The sequence below is a fragment of the Brassica rapa genome, chromosome A09 (assembly GCF_000309985.2).
Source record: "Brassica rapa cultivar Chiifu-401-42 chromosome A09, CAAS_Brap_v3.01, whole genome shotgun sequence".
Classification (NCBI taxonomy): domain Eukaryota; kingdom Viridiplantae; phylum Streptophyta; class Magnoliopsida; order Brassicales; family Brassicaceae; genus Brassica; species Brassica rapa.
Window position 1 is genome coordinate 139843 of NC_024803.2, and position 12628 is coordinate 152470.

The 12628-nt window shown below is 38.1% G+C and overlaps 3 protein-coding genes across 4 annotated transcripts; 1 reads left to right on the plus strand and 2 right to left on the minus strand.

Annotated features, from left to right (window-relative positions):
• Window positions 1–1247: 1247 nt before the first annotated feature.
• On the minus strand, window positions 1248–6263 carry LOC103836889. 2 transcript variants are annotated; one of them, XM_009113197.3, is made up of 11 exons: window positions 5775–6263; window positions 5586–5693; window positions 5313–5503; window positions 4961–5160; window positions 4716–4824; window positions 4321–4592; window positions 3945–4074; window positions 3700–3860; window positions 3263–3347; window positions 1887–3179; window positions 1248–1683 (listed from the first exon to the last, which is right to left on the minus strand). In XM_009113197.3, the coding sequence occupies exons 1-11, from the start codon at window positions 5849–5851 to the stop codon at window positions 1517–1519; spliced, it is 2793 nt and encodes a 930-aa protein (XP_009111445.1). In that variant the 5' UTR covers window positions 5852–6263; the 3' UTR covers window positions 1248–1516. The 2 variants fall into 2 exon arrangements, with proteins under 2 accessions (XP_009111445.1, XP_009111446.1); XM_009113198.3 differs by having other exon boundaries at window positions 3263–3344; window positions 5775–6262.
• Window positions 6264–6410: 147 nt separating this feature from the next.
• LOC103836890 (50S ribosomal protein L5, chloroplastic) lies at window positions 6411–7880 on the minus strand. The gene is made up of 4 exons (XM_009113199.3): window positions 7592–7880; window positions 7080–7280; window positions 6862–7004; window positions 6411–6770 (listed from the first exon to the last, which is right to left on the minus strand). Exons 1-4 carry the CDS (start codon window positions 7826–7828, stop codon window positions 6566–6568), a joined length of 786 nt encoding a protein of 261 aa, XP_009111447.1. The 5' UTR covers window positions 7829–7880; the 3' UTR covers window positions 6411–6565.
• A 250-nt stretch (window positions 7881–8130) lies between these two features.
• On the plus strand, window positions 8131–11286 carry LOC103836892 (CAAX prenyl protease 1 homolog). The gene is made up of 14 exons (XM_009113200.3): window positions 8131–8161; window positions 8816–8963; window positions 9051–9135; window positions 9233–9328; window positions 9434–9499; window positions 9588–9686; window positions 9831–9944; window positions 10021–10131; window positions 10207–10269; window positions 10363–10455; window positions 10527–10640; window positions 10716–10787; window positions 10878–10943; window positions 11039–11286. Exons 1-14 carry the CDS (start codon window positions 8131–8133, stop codon window positions 11153–11155), a joined length of 1275 nt encoding a protein of 424 aa, XP_009111448.1. The 3' UTR covers window positions 11156–11286.
• Window positions 11287–12628: the final 1342 nt, after the last annotated feature.

Here is a 12628-nt window from a genome sequence, read left to right on the forward strand (position 1 = left end):
AGAAGATTATGATTAGATATTAGGATGATGTAGAGCCAGCGTTTATATTCGTCATAAGAGGAAGGCTATCCACACTTATCTCAACCTGTCAGATTTATTAGAAAAAGCTTGCTTAATTTTTATTTATTTTTGGTCTAAAAAAGCTTGCTTAATTGCTTTTGTATACGAGCTGCTCTTAACATAAGTTCAGTATAGGATGATTCATGGCATCCCACTCTCTCTCAACAGCTTTTTTTCCTTTTTGGGTTTACTTTACAACTGAAAGATAGATTTCTGGTCAAACCAAACCAGCCATGAGATTAGTCCGGTTCAGTTTATTTAAAGTGATCTGAATTTCATTTATATAGAACAAATTTAAACAATTTGGTTAAAATGGTTTATTTTTCTTCTCTCAAATCTCAAACAAATTGGTAAAAGTATCATTTACCAAAACGAATTAGTTAATTAATATAGTTAATTTTCATAGTTTGTTTTTTTTTGTTTCTAAAATCTGAACTTTTTAAAATATCACTAATAATGGGGTTCAATACCCTTTTTCTTTTCTTCTTTTTTGTTTTTGTTTTTGTTTACTCGTCATTTTTTGAACGTGCTTACGTTTGTTTGTTCTTTCCAAGCTGGATATAGATTACGAACTGATCTCCATCAACGCTAAATACTAATTAAGAAATAGGTACACGTTAACATATTAATTAATTGATCGTTAGAGATAATTTGTTTGTTTTGTTTACACACTTATGTTCATTTAGTTTTCTCCCCATTAATTTTCTGATACTGAATTTCTCCTAAGGTTTTTTAAAAATATTTATTTTAAAAAATTAAATTTTGTATTAAGTAAGCCTTGTTAGTGTTAGTCTCGACTCATTTGAACTTGCATTTTTTTATTGGGAACTTTTTTTTGTCGAATTTCTCTTAAATAATTATTTTTATAAAAACCATGTTTTTTTTGTCAGCTGTCCCGTCTAAATTAGATCTTATAGAGACCATGTTAAAGGGCCAAGAATTACGTCCGTGCTTCTCGGTAAAATGGCGGCAGCAAATCCTTTTTAATTTGCCAGTTTTAGTTGACTGGTTTATCTTGTGAAGTAAAGTTCATTTTCTTTTCTTTTTGAGTCAGTGAATACTGAATAATTTTTTAGTTCATTCGAGGTTACTTTTATTTGTTTTTAAAAATTGTTGTCCTAGTACTAATTTACAAGTTTTATGCGTATGTAGTACATGTACTATTGTTAAAAACTGGATTAGGAAAATAATCTGAAAAGAAAAACTTTGAGCAACGGGTTTCAACGAACAGAAACATGAACTAGATAATAGCAACCACAAGGACTCGAAAGTCATCAAAATAAACTACTGTTAATTAAAAAAGCATCCAGATATCACAAGCTCCAGTAGAAAAGACAGTTCACATATTTTTTTTCTTTTTCTCTTTTTTTTTTTCCTTCAAATGATGATTTGACTACTTTGCACATCACAAAGCAACTTACTGTAAACTGTAAAGGGGATTGTGAATAGAGCAGAATTACCTATAGCCAAAGCCAAGGTCGAGTTCCTGACCCATAGATCCCTGACGATTAGGACCACCGGCTTGACCCATTGCCGGAGGTTGCTTGGACGGGTCCATCCTCTGATGAATCCCTAAGAGCGTATTCAGTGAAGCTGGATGTTCCACTCTGTTGCCTTGAGAACCTGAAAAGTCACATAATGAAATAAAACGTTTTGAGTGACCAAATAAAAATCAACTAGTCCCTGCATAGTTCGATATTAAAACCAGGGGTCCTCGAGTAGCAGACACAAGATACTGAATCCACGAAAAAAAATGAGCGAACGTTGAACCTTTAGAATCTTTAAAGGGTAAAGCAGCAAATGGATTTGGTTATCTATTGTTATACCTGCTGGTGGCATACCGTAGTTGGGCTGGTGATGGGCGAAGGGGAAGCCTTGCGATGGATTTAACTCGGGGATGAGACCATGCATTTGGTTGTTTACATGAGGGGAGTGATGGTGTGGTGGACCAGGTGGACCAGGTGGACCACCACCGGGGAATCCTTGCATTAGATGATGACGTTGCAAGTTGTCTTGCATGTGCATCTTCTGCTGCATATGTGGAGGAAGGCGATCAAACTCCGGAACTCCACTAGTTGAATGATTGAAAGGTGGGCGATGAATCATGTTTGGTGGAGGACCCTGATGTTGAGCTATGATGCTTCCTTGGCCCATGAAATCGAGCTGAGGTTTTATGTGAGCATGTCGAGTATCCAAAGGATGGAAACCCGGGCGTGAACCATTCAAGTGAGGAGAAGGGTTGGCTGCGTACTGTTGGGGATGATGGTGCAGAAAAGGACCATCTGGACCTCCCAATGTTGGTCTTTCGTTCCTTGGACCAGAGTTTAAAGCAGCTAGCTTGTCAGAGATGTTGAAAGCTACTTCAGGCTTCTGATTACGAGGTCCTGGAAAAGACATGTAACTTTGTGGGTTTGCAGGATTGCTAACTGCAAGTAAGTTACCATCTTCTGGAAGGCCTAGTAGCCCACCGAGGAGACCGTCAGGTCTGATTTGATTTCTTTGTCTCGGATCACTGATAGATCCGTCTGATCGAAGCGGGATACCAGGAGCGTTAGAAACCACATGTTCTCCAATTGACTGCAGTTCGTTCATGAAGGCACTCCCAAATAGATTCTCAAGGGTCAAAGACTTCCCCGGGTCTGCTTCTCCAGCTGTAGGTGGTTTCACAGATGGTGGTGGTCTACTCTCTGTGACTGAAAGCAGCTGCGTATCTTGACTAATCGGGTCTGCACTTCTCTGTAATAATGAAAGAAGGTGATGTGAAGCGTGGTTATCAACAGATGGTTTCCCTTGGTTGGTCTTCTTCACTGAAGAAACACTCAAGTCTTGGTCAACTGGCGCTGGAGGAGGAGGATGATAGCTTTCACTGACTTCTGACAGAATAGACTGCTCAAGATCTTCACAAGTGAGAACAGGTGGAGCAGCTTTTACTGGTTTAGTTGCGGAAGTGTTGCTTAACTTATCAGTGTTTTTAGTGACATGGCCTTGATAAGGAAAATCCATCGAATGTTCACCCTTAGCATCTGTCTCAAAGGTTTGCAATTTATCTGCACCTTGAAGTAGTGATAGTAAGCCTCTTGGTGGCTTGCTGGATGGAAGATCTTCGACTGGCTTGTTATCTGCACCGGTAAGAAAAGAGAATTTGGTTATTGGTTTTGTAATGAAAAATGTTACTATTCTCGCATAACAGTCGGTGGATTACCTTCTTCGAGAAACAGATGCGCGAACTTTGAGGATTTAAAAGTCTGAGGGCTCCGTTTCTCTTCTACCTTTTCGACAATTTTCTTCTACAAGCATGTGGACGTTCGTCAGGTCAGATGAGATTATTCTAGTTCCACAGGGAAAAACATATATATGCAAGTACGTGCACGTCATTTCCTCAGGAAGAAGCATTCGACTTGTTTATATATAACACATGGACCATTTTGTTGCTTACTAAGAGAGCATACAAACTATGTTTATCTATCATCCTCAGGATCATATAAGAAAAAACCTTATTTACGACAGGGTAATGGAGGCTACATCAGAAATAACTATGCATCATGTGACCCGAAACGAAGTGCATATCAATTACTGAGCAGCATTTTAAGTTTCAGGGGAAAATGAGTTTAACTGAAATAAATAGGAAAGGAGACTCACCTGAGTACTATTAGAGGAGTCGCCAGTATTCAAATTTATAGCAGTGTTGAAAATCTTATCCAGAATGGACGGCTCATCAGAAATCTCCAAGCTTTTCTTCTGGTCCAACTTCACTGTAGCTTGCTCAACTTTTCTAGGATATCCTGGAGCTTCATCAGCAGCTGGGATGGAGGAAAGTTTTCAAAACTTATGTCATTACTATTAATTATATCTGTAGATATTCGTAGAAATGAAACAAGCTTCACCTTCTATCGGCATCTCACTTGAGCCTATCCTAAATACCGACGGCTTTTCTTCATTAGTAACAGACGCTCCATTCACCACATTAATGCCTTTGGGAATCAAAGGACTACGTTCATGTTGAGAAGTTTCAGTCTGCAACGTGTGACCAAAGTTAGTGGATGGAGTTATAAACTGTTCAGCAAAACTGAAATACCAATCAGAGAGAATACATCCTAACAAATATTTACAAAGAAAAGATAATATTTGTACTCATGTTCTTATTTGGAGTTCAAGCAATAACATAATATAGTATATATAACTCCTTTCATGGAACAAAGACGTTTTAAAATCAATATACAAGATAATGAAAATTTTCACGGAACATATATAACGACTTACTTGAGGTTTTTCCCCTTGCTTTCTTTCCAAAATTGTGCTTGCAAAACCAGGAGGTACAAGCGGTCTGGGTGCAATACTTTGAGGAGGAGTCGAGTGGTTAGGAATTGATGGATTGTTGTTGACCTCATCGCTTCTGCTTGGACGCTCTTTTTCATCTTTGGACTCCCCAAGCAGTTCCGTAAAATCAAAGTCGTTTTTACGTAGGTCTGGGTTTGACTTTTGCCTCTCCTGGAATACTTTTTGATGTTCCTTCCTCAACAACTCAAAAGAAGCTGACAGATAGTTGAGAACGTCAGTTAAAGATTGACAAAAACGCATGAGTAGATTGTAAGAAGTTCACAAACTGGTAAAGAGCTAACTATTGGACAAATGTCAGTGAATTAGATTCCATGCACCTCTTCTTTTTCTTTCTTCTTCTGCCCTATCATCATTTGTAGATTCAGAAGAACCAAACGTCTCATCATTTAATGAGTCTCTAGTGTCACGTCTTGTGTAAGGTGCGGCCTACATATGCAGAGGAGAGGTTTAGGAATCTGTGTCCTTAACTAAGTGATCTTACTCCAGCTGACCAGCTGCATTCAACAATCACTAATACTAAAAGCAATTCACGTTGGGTACAAAAGGCAAGAGGGTACTTAACCTTGTATGGGCGAGGAGGATGGTAAGGTTCATTGCTTTTACGCAGCTGATACGAGTCATCAGATTGAGGGGGCTTGGATCCAGCTGGTCCCGCACCAAGTCCAGAAGGCTTGGGGAAAGAACCTTTCCCAAGAAGTCCATCATGCTCCGGTGCTTGCCAAGGCCTCCGAGATGGCATGCCAGAACGCCTTCCAAGCTCACCTAACAACATATACAGTTCAATAACAATAATAATACCCAAATTCCAGAATTGTTCTATATGGTCTTCTTCCTAAATTCACTAGACCAACTCTTGGTAACGTCACCATGCAGCATTTAAAGAAGGGGATGTGATGTGAGTAAGCAGAGGGTACCTGGGTCCCGGTCAGAATGTGAAGAATCACTATCTTTATCATTCCATCCACCAGAACGCCCTTCCCATCTTCCATGTGTGCCTCGAGAGTTACCACCAAATTCACCTCTGGTGGGAGGCGACGAGCTGTAGTCATTCCGCCTCAAACCACCAGAAATTCTCGGGCGCTCGGGTGAAGGATCATCAGAGTCACTGCTTCAGACAAAGAGTGTACTGATCAACACATCATAACAGATTCATACAAGTCGTAAATAATAGATTTCAGAGTCTCTACCGCAAGAGTAAATCATTAAACTCAGAGGGAAGATTTGGGAGTTTCTTGCAAACATCCTTATCGCTTAACGATAAGAGAAACTTTCTCGTGTATGAAACTCTAGGTTTCCTGATTCAACACAAAACAATTACATCTCCGGCTGAAACATATTAAGACAAGCAAAAGTAAAAAAAACAGAAACTAACTAACTTTGTGGATTCATCATCAGTGGTGGTGTTGACAAGTTGATCATCCATGGCAAACTGTTGCTCATTTGGTATACTCATTGTATAAGCCCACAAGATGTTTAGCTGGACAAAGTCCAATCAAGCTTGCTTTGCTCTACTCTAGTCTTTGTTATAATTTGGGTAAAATTATTTAAAAAAAAAAAACAATGGATCTGAAGTATTCACTATTCTCCTAATCACCAAATAACATTCAAATCAACGAAGAAGACGCATCATCCAACCCTAACCAAACCTAACAACGGATCCCAGGATTCAGCAGGAGCAGCTTCATCGGTCTTCTTCGACAGCTTAGGGTTCTTCTTCTACGAGGGGATTACACAATCCATCGGTTAATAAAGGAAACAAAAAAAACGCGGCGGATTCTACAAGGAAGGAAGAACTGAGAGAAAACAAATTAGGGTTTCGATCTGCAGAAAGTGAAATCTTAGCTCTTCTTCTATTTTGATCGATTGACGAAAAAGAGAGAGAGAGAGAGAGAAAACATCAAAGTCTACAAGAAGAAAGTAAGCTCACGCGACTTCGTTTTACGTTAATTCACGCGCTAGCTACATTTTAGTACAATTACAACTGTTGCCATAAAACTTGCAAGAATTAGACAAAACCCTTAATGTGTTTTACTCTTATTACCATGTTTTTAACCCCAATTAAAGGACTCTTCCAAATTTGGATTAATATTATATATCAGATTAACAAAAGCATTACATAATACATGATGAAGAGAGAGAATACAAGACAAATTGAGAATCTCTTTATTCATCTCTTTCCTTTGCCTTTGCCTTTAGCATCAAAATGATGAGACTTTAGTTTCTTCTTCCTCACCGGCGCACCTGTGTTGGCACTGCTTCCTTCCCTGAAAGGCATTCCCATCAGAGCCAATAGCTTCTGTCCTTCTTGATCTGTTTTTGCCGTTGTGCTGATGCATACATCCATTCCTCTTGCTTTCCCAATCGCATCAAACCTTAACCAACCAACCAGCAAAGAGTTTTAGTTGCCACCAAAGACCGGACTAAAGGAAACACATCCACGGTTAATCTCAATGGACCACTTACCTGATTTCAGGGAAGACACTTTGGTCTTTGACACCAATGCTGTAGTTACCGTTACCATCAAAGCTACTGGGACTCACACCTTGGAAATCTCTTGTTCTCGGAAGTGCTAGATTGATCAGACGATCTAAGAACGAGTACATCACCTGTCACAACATGAGTCCAATTACATTAGTAAACTCCATGTGAATGTTCAAGGGGAAAGAAGAAGAAGGGCTCACGTCTCCTCTGAGAGTGACGGCAATGCCAAGAGGTTGGTCTTCCCTAATCTTGAAAGTGGCAATGGAAGCTCTAGCTCTCGTCTTCACAGGCTTCTGTCCTGTAATAAGCGCTATGTCTTTCATTGCTGCCTCCAATCCTTTGTCGTTTTGCGCTGCATCTCCTATACCACAGTTCACCACAATCTTCTGTACCTTTGGAACCTGTTCAAGCAGAAACATCAAAGAGACTAACGCCTTCACATTTTGAAATTGCACTCTTATGATTTTGTCTAGAAAAAAATGTCAAGTTGGAATACGGAACAAGACCCAAAAATTTCAGCAGACAAACATTATTATCAGGACAAGAAGCTTATATTCAGACAGCTTCACAACAACAACAACAACAAAAAAAGCAAAAAAATAATGTGAAATTAATACAAAACAACAAGAATGCTCCACATTCCCCAAATCGACCGAGAGTTGGACTTCAACAACATCATGAATCGCAACAGGACAAAATCTCAGAGGTTAACCTGGTGAATGTTAATGTACTTGAACTCGTCTTTGAGCGCGGGGATGATTCTCTCGAGGTACGCCGTTTTGAGGCGCTGGACTTTCTCCGCCTCAGATTTCTCCACCAGCACTGTTCCCGACGCCGAGACTTTCACCACGCTTCTCAGCGGCGGAGGTGCGGAGGATGTGACCGCTAGCGATGGAAAGCGGCAGTGAAAGGAGGAAGCAGAAGAGTGCAGAAGCGAAGGAGATGCCATGGCCGAGGCTCCAAAGTGGATAAAATTGCAGAAGAGAAGTGAGAGAGAGAGCTCTTTGTAATTTTCTTATCGAACTGTTGATAAGGATTTCTTGTTTAGCCCCTATAATATAGATTGTTTCCGTTAAAGCCCCCGAGATTATATTTTTAGCTCAACTTAACCTTACTTCAATATGGGCCTAAAGCCCAGCCCATAAGTGTGTCACCACCACACCGACCCGAGATCTCCAATAAACCTCTCTCTCTCTTTATTATTTCTTCGATTTGTTTCTCTTCAGGTCTTCGTTTTGAGCAGACAAGACAATGGCGATTCCTTACATGGAGACCGTCGTGGGTAAGCTTCTTATCCCTCTCGCAGACATTCGTATTCTCTGATTCCACTCGCACCGCGTTTCATTCAATCGCACTACATCTGTCTTCCTTTTTTTTTTTACATCTTACTCCATCGTCTCTGCTTCTCGTTTCTATATATGGCTTTATGTACCTACTGTGTGACTTGATCTGAGCCTTTTATTAATCCAAATGTTTCTCGTCGTAGTCGTGCGTTTGATCTGTGACTGTGAGGTCTCGTGATATCATATCGTCTTTGTATGTGTGTGGAAGCTTATTTGCTTTTCTTGTTTAACAAAACTTAGGGTTTAGAAAGAAAAGTCTTTTGTGTTTTGTTTATGGGTTTTGTGTTCCTCACCAGCTGGGGGTTTAAAGAGAAGAGTTTTAAAATGGGTTTTTGTAGTTGTGTTGTGGATCCACCCTGGATCGAATCTCCTCCAGTGCTCAAATGGTAGTATGGTTTACGCAAAATATTCAATCTTGTTGATCTGAAATTACACACAGACATAGATTGCTTGTCTTAATAGTTCATTGGCATTTGATCCGTTTTTTTTTAATCTCGTTGGTCCAAAGCTAGAAAGAAATAGATATTTATTGGAAGTTATTATTGCATTGTATCTCACATTAAGATTCATTTTTTTTTGTTATTTTGTTTCAGGTTTTATGATAGTGATGTACATTTTTGAGACGTATTTGGATATGAGGCAACACTCTGCTCTCAAGCTTCCATCTCTCCCTAAAACCTTGGTTGGAGTCATTAGCCAAGAGAAGTTTGAGAAATCTCGAGCATACAGTCTTGACAAAAGGTTTCTTCTCAATTACTTTCTTCATTTTCATAGATGTTGTTAGTTAAGCTATTTGTCACTGAGAGGTTGTTACAATTTTTTTTACAGCCATTTTCACTTTGTTCATGAGTTTGTGACTATCCTTATGGACTCTGCGATGTTGTTCTTTGGGATCCTGCCTTGGTTCTGGAAGGTACATATCTGTTTTCATCATCTGCTATCTCCTTCTCTTAATATATTGGTGGTATGTATGATGATGATAAAATTGTAAATTTTCATTTTTCCTGTAGTTATCTGGAGGTTTTCTACCGATGGTGGGACTCGATCCAGAGAATGAAATACTGCACACTCTTTCATTCTTGGCTGGTGTTATGATATGGTCACAGGTCGTTTAAACTTCTTAACCCCTTCGTATAGTCTTATGATGTGTTTATGAACAAAAGATACCTATTTTTTGAAGATAATATGGTTTCTTTTATATTCTGATGCAGATCACTGATTTGCCATTCTCTTTGTACTCAACTTTCGTGATTGAGACTCGACATGGATTCAACAAAGTATGTTGTATTTACAACACTAGCTTGTGTCTTAGCTTTTCTTGATTAGACAGTGTGGATTAAGTTTTCTTATAAACTCTGTTTGCAGCAAACAATATGGATGTTCATTAGGGACATGTTCAAAGGAATACTACTCTCTGTCGTTCTAGCCCCTCCCATTGTTGCCGCAATTATTGTTATAGTTCAGGTTTGGCTGGCGATTCTTGGTTCATCTTATTTTGTGTTTTTCCTTTATACATGACAATGTTCTCTATGAATGCAAGCTTGTAAGTTTTCAGCTTTGGTGTTAAAAAATCTGAGCATAAGGTGTTAATCTTGTTTCTTTTTTCAGAAAGGAGGTCCTTACCTTGCCATCTATCTATGGGCATTCATGTTTATCCTGTCTCTAGTGATGATGACTATATACCCAGTTTTGATTGCACCTCTTTTCAACAAGTTCACTCCTGTGAGTATTTCATTCTTGGCCGTCTTGCACTATGTTACTATTATACAACTAAACCTTCCTTTGTATTTGGGTATAGCTTCCAGATGGAGACCTCCGGGAGAAAATTGAGAAACTTGCTTCTTCTCTGAAGTTTCCTCTGACGAAGCTGTTTGTCGTCGATGGATCTACAAGGTCAAGCCATAGCAATGTAAGGACTTAAATGCTGTAGCTCTCTTTCTAGATTACATGAGGATTTGCTCACGGTTCTTGTTACATCTGACAGGCTTACATGTATGGTTTCTTCAAGAACAAAAGGATTGTTCTTTACGACACATTGATTCAGCAGGTACTGTGACTCTCGGTGGATCAAGCAAAAGCTATACTCACATTCAGATTCTGGTTCTGAAACATAACATTAATCTTAATTTCTTATGCGCAGTGCAAGAATGAGGATGAAATTGTGGCGGTTATTGCACACGAGCTTGGACACTGGAAGCTAAATCACACTACATACTCTTTCATTGCAGTTCAGGTGAGCAACGACTGTCTAAAACATATTTACTCATTATCATGTCTTATGTCTCCATGATTTTTTTGTTGCAGATCCTTACCCTCTTACAGTTTGGAGGATACACTCTTGTCAGAAACTCCACTGATCTCTTCAGGAGTTTTGGATTTGATACACAACCAGTTCTCATTGGTTTGATCATATTTCAGGTTTGTTTATTTTTCGGTTTTTGGACACTAAACTCATAGAATCAAATCTTATAGTCTCCTGTCTGATTGTCACAGCACACTGTAATACCACTGCAACACCTAGTAAGCTTTGGCCTCAACCTTGTTAGTCGAGCGTTTGAGTTTCAGGTAGAGTTTTATAATTCTTCAAGATCCAACTAAAGTTTCGTTCTCTCTATCAAGGCCATAACTAAATATAAGTGAACGTTCTTTTTGCAGGCTGATGCTTTTGCGGTGAAGCTTGGTTATGCTAAAGATCTACGCCCTGCTCTAGTGAAGCTACAGGTCAGAGAAGACCACAACAATGACATAACACAAGACTATTTTCCTCAATTTATGTCATGCTTTAATGGTTTTATATTTTGTTGGGATTTTTGCAGGAAGAGAACTTATCAGCGATGAACACTGATCCATTGTACTCAGCTTATCACTACTCACATCCTCCTCTTGTTGAGAGACTTCGAGCCATTGATGGACAGGACAAGAAGACAGATTAAGCCCTTATAAGATTATCGGTTGTACGAATTGTTGACAGTTTTACGATCAGTATTTTTTGAGCATTGGATTACTGAGCAAGAGATAATTAATCTTAAAATTTTGCAAAGTGATTTAAGATTTATTACACTTATTTGCTGATAGAAAATCTACATAATGGAATCATCGAGCAGGACATTGAGTAGAAAACGAAAAATCAAATTTAATATATTTTACTTTTACTTTGCTTTAAAAAGTAAAACTATGGTTTTATCGTTAAAGATCAAACATTTTCTGGTTAGTTTAAAGAAGGTAAGAAAAGAAAGGAGCATTTGACTCATGTAATGAGATAATTATATTTTAAAAAAAAATTCTTATGAAAAATGATACATTGCTTGCTATGATGGTGCAATAACGGGTTTCTCTTTTCACCCCAACCTTATCTTTTTCTTTATTCCATCATAATTTTATTACCTTTTAAAAGCAACCCTTTTACAACTTGGATTACTTAAATTACTAGTTCATCGGTTTAAGAACTCGTAAAATATTTTAACTACAAATTCTTATTTTTATGATTAAACAATTTGATAAGATTCCAACCAGACTAATAAATTAGAATTTAGCGTATAGTTGCGTCTATTCGTCTTGATACGAACAGGGAATTTCAAAAAGTACATCAAGACAAATATAATTCTTAGGGTCAAATATTAAATTGACTAAAGTTACCACATTCTCGATCCACCAGATTAGTAATTATTATAAGAACTTATTTTATTTTTATATAAGAAAAAAGGTCTGTTTTTTTCTGTCAAATGGAATGCTGATCTGGCCATTGCCTAAAACATCACTCATACTTATCTAGATGTAAGCACACAAATTAACCAAGAAATCTATATAGTACAATATCATAAGCTAAAAAGATATGTGGCCTTTAATAGGAAAAATCCAATTCGAATTAATACATTAACAAACGAATGTTATAAATGCACTCTCTAGTAGTCGCTTTGATATACTAATGCCTAAAGGTGATTCCTTTTCTCGGGAAACTAGTGTTCGGTAGTACCCTTAAATAGCATTGTATGAAGGGCACTTTCATCAGAGAAATTCTCAAATTTTGAGATAGTCAAATGTTATTTATCAACTTTCTTTATTTATTTTAAGAACTCCATCAATAATAAGAGGGAATTTTTTTGGGTCGCAAAACTAAATTGAATATGGTATGTACTCAGTCAGATTCAAAAATTGTTTTTTAAACTATGATTAAATGACATAAATTAATTCATTGCATCATTCTAACTTTCAGTCTTAAATTTGATTTAGTGTGATATTTGTACTTTGTAGTTGTAGAGTGAAATAAATAAAACACGCACATAAAAGAGTACGATAACCGTCATCTCTCCGTCACCCCCCGTCGTTAGTTGTTATTACGCAGAAAACCCCTTGAAAGTGCGTCGGTCCCACTTCATTTGGCCTTTCTGGAGAGGGTAACTTTGTCA